Source organism: Ictalurus furcatus, chromosome 27 (assembly GCF_023375685.1).
Source record: "Ictalurus furcatus strain D&B chromosome 27, Billie_1.0, whole genome shotgun sequence".
Lineage (NCBI taxonomy): Eukaryota > Metazoa > Chordata > Actinopteri > Siluriformes > Ictaluridae > Ictalurus > Ictalurus furcatus.
In genome coordinates this window covers 16,364,748-16,382,963 of record NC_071281.1, presented here as the reverse complement: position 1 = coordinate 16,382,963, position 18,216 = coordinate 16,364,748, and the positions used below count along the sequence as shown (strand labels likewise).

At 39.6% G+C, this 18,216-nt stretch overlaps 1 protein-coding gene across 1 annotated transcript; it reads left to right on the top strand.

Annotated features, from left to right (window-relative positions):
• Positions 1–1,052: 1,052 nt before the first annotated feature.
• Positions 1,053–16,567, top strand: heatr3 (HEAT repeat containing 3). The gene is made up of 15 exons (XM_053616930.1): positions 1,053–1,546; positions 2,348–2,520; positions 3,154–3,241; positions 4,834–4,937; positions 5,168–5,277; positions 5,875–6,015; positions 7,389–7,696; positions 7,822–7,912; positions 8,124–8,278; positions 9,476–9,558; positions 10,284–10,420; positions 11,503–11,591; positions 13,235–13,378; positions 13,460–13,636; positions 14,432–16,567. Exons 1-15 carry the CDS (start codon positions 1,406–1,408, stop codon positions 14,543–14,545), a joined length of 2,055 nt encoding a protein of 684 aa, XP_053472905.1. The 5' UTR covers positions 1,053–1,405; the 3' UTR covers positions 14,546–16,567.
• The last annotated feature ends 1,649 nt before the right edge of the window (positions 16,568–18,216 follow it).

The window sequence follows — 18,216 nt, the reverse complement described above, 5'->3', positions numbered from 1 at the left end:
TGTTGAAATCCTGCACTGATTTCATCTGCAGTCTCCAGCTGGGCCTCACACTCGTCTCAGCCTCCCTGCGCGTCCTTGGCACTGTGTGTGGCGTGCAGCTGATTTTGAAACGCATATTTGTGGTGAAGTTTGTGGCTCTCGGTTTCTCTCCCAGGGCGGTTGCAGAGGTTCGGCACGTGCTGGAGCCGAGAATAAATAATAAATCTCTGCACTCCAGGAAGGAGGAGTGAAATGGGTCAGGGATCAGATGGTCCAGCTAAAGAGAGCACTCTCTCTCTCTCTCTCTCTCTCTCTCTCTCTCTGTCAGAAAGCTTTTCTTTTTATTATTTGTCGTTTTACTTCTTCAGTATAAATCATTAAAATCACACAGTGCTTAATGACAGCTTTCAGAACGTAATCAATATTCACATATATTTCACATGATATGTTTTTTTTTTCATCCATCCATCTTCTATATCGCTTATCCTATTGGGGCACGGGGAACCTGGAGCCTATCCCGGGGGGCATGGGACACGAGGCGGGGTGCCAATCCATCGCAGGGCACAATCACATACACATTCACACACCCGTTCATACACTACGGACGCTTTGGACACGCCAATCAGCCTACCATGCATGTCTTTGGACTGGGGGAGGAAACCGGAGTACCCGGAGGAAACCCCCGCAGCACAGGCAGAACATGCAAACTCTGCACACACAGGGCAGCGGCGGGAATCGAACCCCCAAAGCTAATGGTTTTCATTATGTAGTAGGATGTATTAAGGGCGTAGGTGCTTAATGGTATCTACTAGACATAACGTGCCACCAGCAGTAGGCAACAAATTACCAGTAGAGACCCACAGGGACCATTACAGTTTCCATTAAAACCAACACAATTTGTTTTACAATAAACGAACTAGGTGTGGAAGAAAATCCTGTGTGAAAAGAAAATTATACATGAAATATGAACAATAATAAAGTTAATGAAAAATGTGGGAAGGAAAAACACATGAAAAGTTAATCAGGTGTAAAAAAATATATATATATATATATTTTAATGTAAAAAAAACAGATTTAAAACAGCTTATGTGTACTAAAACCGTGTATATACGATTCTAATATATTTTTACTGATATATTTACTGATTTATTATCGATTAACGAGCTCTGAATATTCTCCTCCATCCTTTGAATTATCATTAAACGACGCTCCTCATAATAAAAAGAAATTCCACAACATAGCCACTGGATGGCGCCAAACGTACCGAACACAAACTTTGCGACAACGCGCGACAGTTTTGGTAAAGCTTTCCGGCTGATTTGCGGCAGCGGCGCTCAGCTTCCACATGGCAGTGTGTGCTCGTTTACTGTAGAGTCTCTCGGTTCGGTAGTGTTGTAGTTATTTATTTATTTATAAACGTAACGCGATGGGAAAGTCGAAGAACGCGAGGTTTAAGCGCGCGCAGTTCGCACCGGATGGACCTCCGGTGAAAGCTATGAAACGCGCCGCTGAAGATGAAGATGAAGATGATGTGGTTGAGTCTCCGCATGCAGAATTACTTGAAAAAGTAACCGTGTACATTTTTTTTTTCTTTTCCCTATCCGAATTCTGACAAATCCAGCCTCCTGAGTTCTGATTGGCTAGTAGGAGCTCGCGTCTACGCAATGATTGGCTCGTAATATAGCTAGTCGAGCGGTCGGTCAATCAAGATCTGTTGTTAACCAATTGTAGCGCAGGGGGCGGGACGTGTCGGAAAGTGGCTGGGATCATGGCGAGTTTGGGGTTTTTTTTTTCGCGGAATTTTATTAAATTTAGACTTTAATTTATGGCTTGAAACGTAAACAAGGTTCATTTAGACAACTTTCAGGGAGTAGATTAGTCTTCTATAGGTGTCAAAGCAAAAGGTGAAGTTGTCTTTTATTTATAAATAAATAAATGTTTGAATTAGTAATGATATTTCACACTTTTTGTACTCTTAGAAATGATGATGATGATAATAATAATAATGGTAATATTAATGAACTTTATTTAAATAACACTTTTCATACATTTAAAATGCTGCGTAAAGTGCTTTACAGTGTCAGGGAGAAATATAAAGAAACCAAAAGTGGTCAAAAATTAAAAAGCGAAATAATAATGAAGTTAATAGCAGCGGCAGAAAGAAAGAAAATAAAAACAGGATAAATGTATGGTTTTTTATGTATAATAAAACGACTCAAATTAATTCACACTACAAGATTCTTATATATTTGAAAAAAATTATTGACAGCATCGTTAATTCAGTGATGACAGTCTGCGAGTGTGTGTGTGTGTGTGTGTCTCCATCCCTGCCTGTATATCTGACTTCCTGTCTCCGTCTGTATCTCAGCTGCAGAGTCCGAGTGCAGACATACGCGAGTACGCGTGTGCGAGTATTTCCCGAGTGGTTCAGCAGAGTCAGACGATCCCGGGCTTCCTGCACCGAGACGCAGTGAGGAGGTTAGCGCCGCTTCTTCTGGACAGCAGCCTGGCGGTCAGAGAGACGGCAACCGGAGCGCTCAGGTACAGCACGCTTTTCCACGCGTCACTGAGTTAGTCTAATGAATTGTCGACGATTTGACACGATCGTGGATTTCTCCGGAGCTGGGGTCGACTTGTTGAAAATTCTGCAAACGTCAACGTTCTCAGGAGCAGGCTTATTCAGACTTGACGCCTGATTCTTACGCATTTGGTTCGGAACTTTACATTTCTTTTTTTTTTTTCATCATGACATAATTCCCATAGTTCCATTTGTGTTACTCCAGGGGGTGGGGATAAAAATAAATAATGAGTGCGTCTAAACTTTTGACTGGCGGTGTGTATATGTACAGTATATATTTACGTTAAATACCAATCGTTTGGGATAAAACCTGCCGTTCATCTGTTTAAAAATGTAACACATAGGCACTAGAAAAGTTGCTACACTTTCTTATTAACTACTGTATGTAGCAGCTTTTTCATAAAACAGCAAGAAAGACAGTAAATGTCCCTTGTGTCTACATCTTCATCAAACAGAGCTCTTGGTGGCCATTGTAAAACTCCCGTAAATGCGCACACTCCATGTTCTACCTTAATAATTACAATAATAATAATAGGAATTGCTGTGTCACATTCCTGGCTGGTGTTAATGAGTAAAGAAACGTTGGTGTGTTACAGGAACCTGAGTGCGTGTGGAGGAGCGGAGGTGTGTGAGAACATGGTGAGGCAGGACGTCCTCACTCCTCTCACCGCTCTGCTGAACGAGGTGAGAGAGAGAGAGAGCTCCCAGTGTGTGTAAAGAGAAATGGAAAATCATAAAGAGCTTCGGAAATCACAGACAGACGTGGGCTTGTTGTAAACAGACAGAAATAAAACATAGAACAGATTTATATCAGATGTAGAGCAGGCTACGTGAGTGACTAAATAATCTAATCACTCGTATATCAAGAGCCTGTGACTCTTTATTAGTATATTAGTACCAACGTGAAATACCTAATATCAACTGAAATCGGAGAACGTCATTTCTTTCAATAAATTATTCAAACTGTCCGGCCAAAGTTGGTTTCCTCCTCCAGTAGATAATATAACAACTTGAATATTGAAATAATATCTTCATTTATATTTAACACTAAACTCTTGTCTTTTGTGTTTTAATACAGTTTGCATAAAAATGAGGGCGGGGCCAAATGACAGAAAATATCACGTCACAGTACTTTTCCACGATTATATAGGTTTGCTCACAAGCGATACAGTCGTGTTGCTTAAAATGAACCGTAAAAATGTCGTATTTAAAACACTTACATCTACGTTCTCTTCGAAAATAAATGAATTGAAAGTAAAAAAAAAAATAATGTTCAATTATAATCGTAATAAATTGAAATAAACGTTGCAATTTTAATGGTTTGGTATAAAATATCAAATGAGCTACTTCTAATTAGAGGTTGTAATTTTAACATTTATATATATATATATATATATATATATATATATATATATATATATATATAAATTTGAAAAATAACAAATGAAAATATATTTTCCAGGTTTAATGGTTCTTCTGCGTTTGTAATTTTAATGTCTGCATCATCGATGAAGATAAATGACTTTAAACGGAAAAGGCTGGAGGGGGAAAAAAGAATAAATTGTAAATAAGATTTATATTTAAATATAATCATAAATCAACAGATTAATTAATCGTACAGTTTTAAGGGTTTGGTCCGAAATTGTAATCTCAAATCAGCTGCTTCTAATCAGAGTATTTGCTTTATTTATTTATTTATTTATTTATTCATTTATTTATTTATTTTAATGTCATAATATCACGATATCTGCGGTGTAATTTATCACGATATCCATCATACCGTCTTATCGCTCAGCCCCGACTCGTTAGCGTGATCCAGATCGGCCTTTTCCGCTTACAGTGGTGCTTGAAAGTTTGCACACCCTCTAGAATTTTCTATATATCTAGTAATATATGACCTAAAACAGCACCAGAGTTTGACTGAGATCAGATACCACGCACAGATGTGTCGTATTGGATCATCTTCCTTAATAAAGAAATAAACGAGCAAGTATAATATTTCTGTCTCATTTGTTTAATTGGGTTCTCTTTGTGTACGTTTAGGACATATATAACATTTCTATAGAAAAAAAAAATCTCACAGAAGCTTAATCAGAAATGTTAAGACAGCGTGTGTGTGTGTGTGTGATGCTTTATGGCCACATCGGAGAGATGTTTATAAAGCACACATTTTCATCACAGCATGGATTTGCCTGCTGTTTTGTTTTGTTTTTTTTTTTTTTGATTAATCTGAGTTAATTTAACACACACACACACACTCTGTGTGTTTGCACCAGTGCCGTATGGGGGTGCAGATGAGCTCCAGTCCCGTGAAGAAGGACCAGAAACCGACAGTCGAGGATGTTGCGAATGAAGCTGTGAATCTACTCTGGAATCTCTGGTACACTCCTCTAACCTGCATTTTCTTTACTGGTGTAAACATGAATTTATTTATTTATTTATTTATTTTTAAACTGCATACTATTAAAATGATTCTGAAGATGATGTTGATACAGCTCTAGATTTTTATTCTAATCTCTAAAGAAAGTAAATAGAAGACAATCAGTCTCTCTTAGAGTATCTTACTGAGGCGTTGTGTGTGTGTGTGTGTGTGTGTGTGTGTGTGTGTAGTGAGAGCAGCAGTACAGCAGTGTCGGTGTTTAATGGAGCGAGACTTCTGGATGTTCTGTTGCCGTACATTGAGAAACATCCACACAACATCCAGCTCGCTTTATCAGCAGGTAACACACACACACACACACACACTCACACTCTTACACGCACACTTACTTTGTTTATACGACTGGTCCAAAGGTGTTAATTTTCTATACCATCAGCTCTGACTACAAGGCAAACCACAGGTTTATACGCTGCGGTTTCTATAGCGACAGGTCCGCTGGTGTTCGACGCGCTACGTAAAAACATTAAAGACGTGCGTAATTGTTGATACGGCGACGTTTACTGTTAGGACTTAAATATTTGTTTAAGAATTTTTTTTTCTTTTTTTTTAGAATGAGTCTCCAGTGTCAGAGCTGAAGGTACATTTAAATGTACCTGTAAAAGGATAAAAACTACGATGTGGTGTCGTTGTTAACTAAGAAATGAAACGTTGTAATCCGCGCATCACTATAATGTCATTTCTCAGGAATAAAACGCTTTCGGACGTCAGTCAGCATCGCCGTGGTAACAGTAACTATAACAGTAGTATTTTGTCTTACATGGACGTATGAAGAGTACAGAGTGACGCATGTATATACGTCTCAAGTCTCACATCTTTATTTGTATATGGTATCTGTGTGTGTGTGTGTGTGTGTGTGTGTGTGTGTGTGTGTTTACAGCACACTGCTTGCACACAGTGACCGAGGATAACGCCGAGCTGGCAGGAAGTGTAAACGGTGCCGTTTTGACCGCTTTAGAGAACGTGTTGCTCTCCACACACTCCAGTATGGAACACGTTCTCTTACGCACTCTGGCTGCAGGTACGACACGCACTCACACACACTCACACGCACTCACACGCACTCACACGCACTCACACACACTCACACACACTCACACACGCTCACACACTCAGGAGTGTTTTGGTTTTCATGTAATTTGAATCTACATTTAGTTTTAATTTAGTCTGGATTAAATTTTAGTTTCATTTGGCTTTTTTTTTTTTTTTCGTCTAGACTTAGTTGACAAAAAACGCAGCAGGTTTACACTGAACAGTTTTAGTAAAATTAAGTTTTAATCTGCATTCAGTTTTAGAATAAATTGCTAATTTAGTTTTTTTGCATTTATTGCGTTTTAGCGTTCAGTTTGCATTTAGTTTTTCGTCGAGTTTTCTTCTAGTTTTTAGTCGAATTTTCTTTTCGTCTTAGTTTAACTCTCTTCCAGTTAAATTCTCTTTTAGTTCTTAGTCGAACTTGCTTTTAGTTTTTAACGTTAATCTGCATTTCATTTTAGTTCAACTCGCTTTTAGTTTAATCCGCGTTTCATTCCTTTGACTTTCTAGTTGAATTTTCTTTTTTTTCGTCTAGTTTTAACTTAAATCAGTAAAGTTTTAACTTTAATTTTCCTCGTTTTTACTTTCATGTGCTTTTTATTTTAGCTTAACTCGCTTTTGGTTTAATTGGCGTTTGAATTTTAGTTGGATTTCTTTTAGCCTTCGTTTAATTTGCTTTTAGTTTTTAGTCGTTTGGTTACTGTTTTAGTTTTAGTCGAGACTTTATCAAAAAAAAAACGCAGCAGTTTTAATCACTAAAACGAAGCTGTGTCAGTCCACTAAGTTTTCTTTCGCTTTTCACAATATGTTAAGTTTTAAGTTTCCAAAACACAAATTAACTTACAATCATTTCATGATTTTTAATTCCTTCTTAGATGCAATACCAAGCCATTTTAGAATTGCACATTGGGATTACGTGCTCACAGCAGCGGCGTCATAGAGAGGTTCCGCTGGGGTAAAGTCTGCTGAGATGTCAGCAGCTCAGCTGTGCTGGTTCTAGTGGTTAGCGTTAGCTAGCGTTCGAGACGCAAGTGTAGAAATGTACACAGAGAAAAGCTTACTAGGGAGTAAACATTGTATCCAAAAATAATGCCCACGTAGTCGAAAAGATGAGTAAGGAGCGTGACGGTATTATTCTCCAGCTATGGCGCACTAGCGTAGATACACAGATCAGAGTGGCTGGCTCCAGAGTCACTGCCTCGCCTCGCCTCGCCTCGCCTGTGTCCTAATTCATTCTCGCTTCTAACCGACTGGTCCTGGTTCATTTCTGACTCGTTTTTATTCTTTGTCGATTTTTGTCGTCGTGTATTTCGAGAAACATGCGTGCGTTAAGATCGACGGTCTTTTCCTGCATCCTCTCAGGAACCGTGTGGAACCTGAAGAGCTGTCTGTCCTCCACCCGTCAGGCCGAGGCCGTCTCTGCCGTGGTGAAGACGCTGGCGCATTGTCTCAGTCTGGACGCCGGAGCGCTGATCCCAGACCTGTGGCAGAGCGAGGCGAGTCGCCAGGCCAGCGGCGGCACGGCTGATCCGGAGTCAGCGGGGTTGGAGGAGCCGCAGGCCGGGGCCAGCGTGCAGGAGGAAGAGGAGATGGACGAGGGAGAGAGAAAGATGAACAGAGGAAAGAGGAACGGGAAAAAGATGGAAAAAGATTTAGCTGCTTTTCTGCCTGTGAGAAAATGAAGGTCTCATCTGAACGATTGGCAGCCATTTGGAGGTCCATGCTAAGTGATGTGACATTTGTGTGTGTGTGTGTGTGTGTGTGTGTGTGTGTGTGTGTGTGTGTGTGTGTGCAGAGAGACAAACCGGAGCTGAGGGAAGCTGTAGCACTACTGACAGCACAGCAAACGTCACAGGAGATCATTGTCAACATGTGTTGCTCAGATGGTACGTGTGTGTGTGTATGTGTGTTTGTGTGTGTGTGTTTACGTGTGTGTATGTTCGAGAGAGACAGGAGACAGACGGATGACGTGTATGAGGACGGAACTTGCTCATGGCTGTTTAGTGATGTGTGTGCAGTAATGTGTGACACAGAGTGACAAAAGTCAAGTTGTGTGTGTGTGTGTGTGTGTGTGTGTGTGTGTGTGTGTGTGTGTAGAACCCTCCGATGACGAGTGGGAAGAGATGTCAAGCAGTGACGAGAGTGAGATATGTGCCGACGGTGTGGCAGACGGGAACTCCAGCCTTTTCTCTCCTCTCTGCCTTTCTGCGGAGTTACACACAACACTGCTGAACTACAACATACCACAGCAGGTGAAACACACACACACACACACACACACACACGCACACACACACTACACCGAACTACATGTTCCATCTTCAAAGGAGAATGAATAAAACGTCTTAAACGATCAATCACGGGCTCATTTGTTATCTAGAGTTAGCTAGCTAGTTTCATGATTTAAGAGCGCCACGTAGGTTCGTTAAAGCAATATGAATTAGGCATGCTGGCTGACTAGCCTGTTAAATTCTCAGTGTCATTGGTCTGATGGTTACCTAGCAACGACGGAGGTCCTCGGACCGAAACGACCCCTCGAACCGTCTTCTCGTAGTCTGGATAACTGTCCGATTCAACAGTGTGTTTATGAACACTAGGTGACGTTTCAGGAAACAAATTCTGACTTGCTCTTAAAAATCAGTATAGACTCTTATGCCAAAATAGACTAACAATCCCTGAAAGATTATTTTTTTTAAATATTAAATAATAATAATAATCAGTAGTGCCGAACTTCCTCATATTCGTATCGATAAACCGTGATAAGATGTAAATTACCAAACACGTTAAAGATACCGCCGATTTACCTTTAGTGACGCCTACGGATGTCCACACGAGGCGAAGAGCTCATCTAGACCCGAAGACGACAAAATGACGACTAAACGGTGCAAGAGCGCCTCCTTACCTTACGGTGATGAATTGTCCAGTAATGCAGCTCAGCCACCGCGGCGCATCAGCTACCATAGACACGTTATCCCTTCCGCATGTTTATAGGGTGCCATTACTTTTACAATTATTAACTGAATAGCAAGTCTTCTTTGTCTTAATATATGGACTTGCATTCTTTTTTTAATATTACATCCGTGTGTGTAATTATAATAAATATTTTCAGTCTGGTCTGTATATGAAATTGACGTTTAATTTATTTATTAAATTGTTTCTCTAAGAGCAAATAAAAAATTTTTTTTTTTAAACAACGGAACGAAAGACATCAGTTCCTCTCAGAATATTACCACGAAGAACTAGCGATTGTGATTTTTTAAATATATATATATATATATATATATATATATATATATATATATATATATATATATATATATAATTTTTATTTTTTTATATTTTTATTTATTTTTTTTTTACAGTGGAAGGTTTAATTCATTAGTGCCGTATATAATAGGATATCTGACTGGGTTATATTTCATCCCTCCATCTCACACACCTAATTTCAGGTCTTGAAGAAAGCGGAGTTTCCCAGCCAGGCCGCTGTGGAGATTTGCGCCAGGGATCCAGCGTGGAAGTGCCTCGTTAAGAAGTAAATTCACCTCGTTAATTATACCGTAATTAAAGCATTCCTGAATGTAAACTTCCCTTTAAGGCACACTTGGGTCTTACACTATCGGTCAAAAGTTTACACACACTCATTCTTTATTTTTTTTTTTTTCCCCCCCTACATTTTAGAATAATAATAAAGTCATCAAAACATCTGGAGTAACACAAACGGAACTACGGGAATTATGTCGTGATAAAAAAATCCAAAATAAATCTAAATAATTGAGTATTTTAGCATCTTCAAAGTCGGCCCGCTTTTCGCCGAGAATTTCCAGAAGTGTACTCTCGGCGTTTTCTCACCCGATTTCTTGAGGAATTTCCCTGAGATGTTTTTTAAACAGTATTAAAGGAGTTCACACCGACGCCGGACTCGTATCGGCTGCTTTTCGGAACATTTCCCTCCGAGTCGTCCGTTTAAAACGAGATTTTTGTAAATAAAACGTCAGTTTTCTAATGAAAGAAACGAACACGTCGGCGCGATTATATTTTTGTCTACGACACCGATTTCACACGTTTAATCGCACACCTTCAGATCAAAAGCTTTTTAAGATCACGGGAAACGTTTCAGTCGAGTGTCCACAAACTTTTGACCGGTAGTGTGTGTATATATAATAGCTTAAAATAAATGTCACTGTGAAGTTGCGTTTTTAACGTACTCAGATTTTGAGCAAATAACGTTAAATAAAACGCATCCGCGTTCGTTCCCAGAATGCAGCGGGTGCAGTGTCGGGCTCTGACGTGTCTCCATAACATGCTGGCTGTGATGGACGTGGAGAGTTTGGGTGGAGCTGCAGGACTGCAGGCCGTCGCTCAGCACCTCTCGTCTCTGATCTTTAGCTCGGCAGGTGAGAGAGACGCCTGAGATAATGAGAGAGACCGACCTCAACGATGACCTCGTTGACGATATTTGCTTCATTATACTCCAACCCTGATAAATACTCAAATTATGATTAAAGTCCCCGTGAAATCAGCCTCAAGGTTATCTAGTGCGCTCCAAAACAATGGCAGAATTTGCATTTAGAAGATCTATATACGTTCAAGACGTACAGTCTCTCTATACCGCTGTTACGGATCAGCAGTCTTGATGACATCATTCTGCACTTCAGCTTCTCATCAGATTTAAGTAAGGAATAACTCACTTGTATGGAAATATACATTTTCAATTAACATGCCGGGGTGGTCCGATACGGCCCGAAACATTACCACCCCGAAGTGGATTATTGTTTTTCCCCTAACAGCACAGTCCGGCGCGTGTTATCCCGCTTGTACCGCCGCGATTTATCGCCAAATACAGTGTTTCATTTATGAATGAAAATCACATGGTGCTTCTCAGCGGTTTAACGTTAGATTTCCGTGTTGTGGAACGTCCACGACACACGTTCTTGCTCCCACTCACGTCATAACAACCATAAACAGTCATTTCCTCACTAGCATCATCTCCTTTTCTCTCTCTCTCTCGAATTTAACGACGCCAAAAAAAAAAAAAAAGTTGTGCACGAGTTGTGTATTTTTCCTTCAACAGCAGGCTGTAATTCAGATTGCACGTTTATATTAACACACTCGTTCCAAGACGATATCGTTTCTATAGTAACGAACTCATGATAATAAACCCGATCATTAAATACACAAACGTAATTTAGCAGTTTTCTCAAGGGAGATGATTGACACGTAACCTTTTGTGGAAGGAGTCTCCAGTGTCAGTGCTTTTTACATTAACTTCAAGAAAGAGGGGGAAACAGAGATTGGGGGGGAAAGAACGAACGGCTGTTTATAGCCGCTATAACGTAAGCGATAACGGGAACTCGCTTGTTCCATGACGTTAAAAGTGGATAGAAAGACAACGTTTCATTCATTCCTGTATTAAATCTCGTTGGTGAAGCAGTGTTTTATGCCTTACGTTATATACGATGTGTATCTGACGTTGCAGAAGTTTTGAAGGATGAGGAGTTCTTGGACGCCGTAACCAGTGCCATGCGCTCGCTGCTCCAAATAATGGCCTCCAAAAATATCCCTCAGGTCAGAACACACACACAAACACACACACACACACACACCGCATGTATTCCATATATATTAAATCCTTCTTATATACTCTTATCAGTGGATCTCTTTTACCCAGTAAATGAAATGAATCACCTTAAATAAATCACTGACGTTAAATAATATAATATAGTATAATCGTTTAAAATATATATTTAGGATTTATATATTTCTGTCAAGCTGCTTTTGTGACCGTGTCCATTGTTAAAAGTGCTATGCAAATACAATTGAATTTTTTATTTATTCATTTTTTATTTGGATTTTGGCAATTGGTAGAAAGCGGGAGTCTAATATCTAACATTTCATATTTAATATCAGTATATATCACGGATATAGTGATATCATTTTATAAAAATGAAGTATAAATAATATACGAATATACAAACTGACTCCAAATACACTTTATACGCTGACCTGACGTTAAACATTTGTACTCAAGCTTCGAAATTATAAATATATATATATTTTTTTTTATTATTATTATTTATTTTATTTTGATGTACAATATGCTTTTCTCAGATTTTGTTAACCCCCCCCCGACTTAAATAATTACAACCTGACTGGAAGCAGTGGATGAGATGAGAATAAGTTTAATATTTATTTTGGTTTTGATTTTTGTTTGTTTTGTAAAAGTAATAAGTAAGGTTTAATTTCCTTGTTCAATCTTTTTGTTGTGTTTTTTTTTTTTGTTTGTTGTTTTTTTTTACAACAAAAAAATTCATAAAAAATAAATAAATGTATCATACATTGGTTTATTAATAATAAATCTATTATTATTATTATTATTATTATTAAAAATAATTGAAATGCAACGCTACTGTATTGCTGGATGTTTGTGAGCTGACGAGTATATCGCGATATGCATCACGTGATCATATGCGCCACCCCTAGTAGAAACCGACACAAGGCAAGATGGCGGCCCTGCGTCTTCTGCGTCTCAAATCATACGCACTTTTAGACACTCGATTAACACTCGATTACGATCTGGATTAGTAAACAGGTTTGAATGTGAGGTCCTAGTTTTGGATTGAAGATTAAAGACAGCGAGTGATAAAGAGAAACGAACGGACAAATCCGTGAGACGTATTAAACGTAAGGTCGAAACGTGGAAAGCTGACCTGATGTTTCTGCTCTGAAGTGCCAGCTAGTGGATATCACGTTAAATCTTCTAGACGTACACGAGACGTACGCAGGCGGGAATGTGAACAATGCCGCTGACGTTGCTGCCGAGTCGTGGTCACGCCTTCACCGCGCCTGAAGTGATATCTCTCACCGAGAGTTAATTCCCAGCCCTGGAATCCCCGGCTCGCGTACGACGCCTAAACTCTGTCTGCATTTCATTCCTCTCCATTTTTTTTTATGGTTATATTTATTATATTGTTAAGATTCCGACTTAGCAATCAGAAAGTTGTGAGTTTCGATCTCAGGATCTCAATAGAGCTGTGCATGGATGATATTCCCTCCCTCCCGTTCTGACCAGCATCCATTGGCTGTCTCACTAGAATAACTCGACAGTGCTCCAATATTTTTAAGTACCTTTTATTTCCCCCGTTGTTGATGTAGTTATCGCTACAATGGATGGAATGTATTAAGAGCTGTGTGTGTGTGTGTGCGCGCAGTGTATGAGCCCTCAGCAGTTGATGAGCGTGTGTGAAGTAGCAGTGCAGTGTGATGTGTTGAGTGTGAGGGTGAACGCTCTGGCCATCCTGGGCATCACAGGAAGCACGCTGGCTAAAGACAAGGGATCTGCTGAGACCCTGCAGGTAAACATGTCCGTTTATTGTGACTTTAATCTATAATCAGTAGTAAAGCTTTATGATTAGTTTTCTCGTTAACTTGTCTAGCTGATCGGAAACGCACTGCTGAGCGTAGCTTCTAAAGACCTGAATCTGGTGGCGTGCGGAGAGGCGCTGGACGCTCTGTTCGACGTTTTTGCGGACGGCGAGGAGGCGGAGCGAGCGGCGCAAAACATCAACCTGCTCGCTGCTCTCAAATCCCTGCAGCCTGCATTCACTGCCAAGGTATACACACACACACACACACTCTTACGCTGGGTTTATCCTGTATGATTTGTATTTCGCTGTCCAAAACATCATATAATGAACGTCTTTGAGATCTTAGAGATAACGTGACAGACAGGCGATTTATTGTCATCGCGACCAAACATGGCCGACGACAACGTTCTGGCCGTGTTAGAAATACGACGGATGGGATGACGCAGAACCCCAGCTCCAAATACGTTAGCGGCGATGGTGAAGCGCAACCAGAACACAGTAACGGACGGAAAAACAGCCTCGAGCTCAGTTTGTTCGCGGATCACGCTGATTAACGGCTCGAGCAGACGTACACTCCGGGTGCGTCCCGATCAGCTCCCTAGTTCAGTAGTCAGCGCGCCGATCAGGGAGGCGGGCATTTTAAGGGCCGTCTCGATCCCGAAATCCTTCCGGCGCACTGGAGCGTTCGCTCCCTAAAAAAAAAAAAAAAAAATCCCATAATGCACCGCAAAAACCAGGGAGCATCCGATGCTCACTACGTTCCCTTACTGGAAATGACGTCACGTTTTCTGAAACTCAAAAAAGAAAAACGCCGGACGGACTCTCGGACGACTCCGTCGACAAATTTTACACCTAGGGAGCTGATTGAGCCGTCACCGTACTTATTTTATCTAATCGCGTCATTGAATCTGATCGTCTCGGCTGGATTCTATAACAGATTTGATCGGGATCTCGTACGGCGTGACGAGTAGCAATCTTACAAGACCCGGGGTTTAGATGTACTAAGGTGCACTAATCATTCACTGTCGTTTTGCGGGACAGATCCGGAAGGAAGGCAGAGGGAAGTACAGCCCGGATCAGCTGTGCGTCCTGGACAACATCAAGGTGAACCTGCGACGGTTCATCGGTTACCTGGAGTCGCTGCGGAAGAAATAGGACGCCGGAATCAGGCACGACAGACTTAAATTGAATGTCAGGTTTTGGCGTTTAAAGCTCTAATCAGGAAGCTGTGGAACTGGCAGGCCAGTTTTTTTTTTGTTGTTTTGTTTTTTTTTCCGTGTGACTGTAATTACTGAGAACACCAGCACGTGCACTCTTTATTCTAGATTTGAGTGGCGGTTCATTTTCAAAAATATGGTTAGTGTATTAAATAATACCCTAGTCCAAGAGATAAAATATTACTCAGGGTGTTCTGTATCAGCGTCAGTGTAATCACCTGTTTACTTTCGGCGTAGAGATATTTCCGGTATTATATCCCTCCCTTACTTTGGTCACTCGGGTAGATTAATTATCGTCAAAGAAATGAAGGGAATCGACAAATTCAATTAAATAGTCCGAGGTTTTATTTATTTAATTTTTTTGCTTTTAATTACTATATAATTTTTTTTTTGCTTGTATTTTTCTCAATTATTAGTCGCTTTGGATAAAAAAAGCGTCTTCTAAGTGAATAAATGTAAGCGTAATATGATAACACGAGTGAAATTTCTTTCTTCGTTTTTAACATCATGTCTCCGCGTCCACAGATCTGATAGATTTTTTTATTTATTTAATTTTTTTTTTTTTTGCCGTTTACTTTTAAAGCCTAATACGGTGTGTATCTAGAAAGTAAAAAAAAAAAAAAAAAACAACGAAATTACATACAGTTTTATTTCCGGAAATACGTCGAGTGCAAACGTGTACTGTGTAAAAAAAAATCGGACGCCGGTTTCCGGTTTGGACGTTCCTGATTGGGTCTTGAAGGACAAACCCGAATATTCGTCTGAAAAAAGCGTCTCTCGTTAATAAATATAAATATTAAGGTATATATAAAGGTGTTTGAGTGCTTGATAAAGTCACAAGAGTGGGAATTAAAATACCAGAGCTGATGGGAATACCTGAGGATAATGTGTAAGAGTGAACAGAAACCCGTTCTGTTATGAGTATAAAAAGAGCCTTATGAGTGGTTATGTCTGAGGTTATGGAAGCGTTAACGGTGACTATGTAAGAAAACATAAGCCGAAAGATATCCTATATGATTTTATATATCTGAGTAAGGTAGGACCTTTTTATTTTCAGCAGTCCCATTCAACGTTTCAAGATGAAATATGAAAGAGTTTTGCAAAATATATCAAATGTCCTTTCCTTAACCTTCAGGTAATGCGCATGCTTAGTGTCTGGTGTTGCTTCTTTACTTTTCAAAATCCTTTCCATAAATACATGACCACATCTTTGTGTATCTGCTTCACACATCATTAATCTGATTTATACTACAGCGCTGCTGAGTTCTCTCAGGTGTTATCCGTAACTATAAATGGATAAAAAAACGGCTGGCGTGATGATGTCCGAGAAATAAAACGTATAGTCGCCGCCAGATCGCTGTCGTAACCGAATAAACACCGTCGGGGTGGAAACGGTAATTCAGCTGATTGTTTTCCTGAAACAGCACGCCATGGAGGGGTTTCATTTTCACTTCATATCCTCATTTGAGGAAAGAGAGTTAAAAAGGTAGTAATATAATTTCACTATGAACTTTTATGTCAAATAGAAAGGATCATCCATATTCACAGCGTTGTTTTTTGTTTGTTTTTTTTAGATTTCGTAGCTGAAGCATTCAGTTTGTAGTAAATATCTGAAGATCTGTGCATATATTTGCAGAATTTATTCTTTTACTTCTCATTAACTGCATTAGGATGGTATCTCCTAAACTAAAGAAGCAAACATCAGACACTAAACATTATAGAAATACATTTATCTTCATGCTCTTGTGTAGAATTGATTACACTGAATTGATGATATCGCTATTCAAGCGTAAAAAAAGTTTCTTTTAAGTATATTGATTGTTTACTCTCCCAAGACAATGTATGGATTATTTTTGTTTTTTATATATACAATACCGTAGCGCTCTGACTGAAAAGGTTTGGTGTGAATTTTTTTTTGTTTGATACTTTACATGATTAAAGCATAGTTTATGATGATGAATAGTTTGAGTCTGAATCATTTTTATGGTTTTACAGCGAACTATGTGAGGGGGGAAAACGGTTATGTGTAGGACATCGAAGTTCTCTGAACGCTCAACGGGTTCGAATGCACGAAGCAAATTCTCACGGAAAAACTCACGGAACCGCCCATTTTCAGATCTAATTTGCATCGAATTTTTATCATCAGTACACCAATAACTTAATGTAAGCATGACGTGCACACAGAGCTACACGAATTATGCCCTCTTATTTAAAAAAAAAAACAAAAAAAAATACTATATTTTTTTCGTTTTCATTCTTTAACATTTACAAAATGCTCCACAGGCATCGGGTGTGGCTTTGCAAATTCTCAGAGCGACACCGTCTACACCTAGACCTGAAGGTTTACATTGTTTACTTGACTTGAGCCATGCAAATACCCTAATGTATATGAATATACAATTCTTCTTTCCGTCTGTGACTGATTTACCTAGTAAAGATCCATAGCACCTCCAGAATTACTGGTGCAAAAAAAAAAAAAAAAAAAATCGAAACACATTAGACACGATGATTAAAATGTTCCATTGTTTATTTTAATTACAAGAACGATTCATATGAAATTACAGTACCTCACCGTGCTTATTGAGCAGTTGATTAATTCGGTATTATAAAATGCGTGCGATGCAAAGCGAGATTATTTTGTTAATTGGAAGGTAAAGTAAGATTTCATTAAACAAATCAGCCATAAACATTCATTATATTTTCCAGTTTTGGGAGCCTTAAGAGTTGACTCTCCTCTGCGAACTGAGCCAAATGATCTGACTCACTGAAAAAGGTTCCCATCACTACGGGGCGAGGCTGTGATTTTTTTTCTTCAAAATTTGCGATGCGATTTGAATTTTTTTTATGCTACTACCAGAATCAGTGCAATCGCACGATATAGTTTTGCATGCTCTTTCACAGTGATGTTTGCTGGTAAATTAGACCTTTTAGCTGTACTCGTGTTCGGCGCACGCGAGTCGTGAATAGACCTTTGGCTGAACGCGCGTGGCGATGACGTCACATCTTGGGCGTGTCTTAGCCCGAATCTGCGGGGTTGATTTTTGCAAAATTGCAAGTTCTTCGGAGTTGGCTTGATTTTGCGCTCATTTCTGCGATCGCGAAATCCTGGAGGGACTGACGTTCTACGACATTTTCCAGTGATTAGAACGTTTTATTTTACAGGAAAGCACAGAGTCCTCAAGACTCCCCTAAATGCTAAATAAACATGTAACGAAACCTCAGCATTTTATTTTAATTAAATAACAACACATTTTTAGTAGTTTATGATGTCCTATTTTACATCTGCCATACACAAGTCCCTATAGAAACCAAAACACGTTTAAAAAAAAAAAAACCAGCGCATTAATATAAACCTGTGATTTTAATAACAGCCGGAACTACTTTAAGTAATCTACATACGCCACAACTTCTAACCAATCATATTCGCGAACCGCGGCGGTAATATTAGTGTATGAATACAGAATTCACGCGCTCTTTTAAAAAAAATTATTATAACCCACCGCTTTTGCACGCGGCGTGGAGTCTGCGCAGTAGCGCCCTCCTGGCCGCCATTGAAGGGTCGCGAGCGAGCTCTGGAGGAAAGGAGGAGTAGGAGTAGGAGGAGGAAAG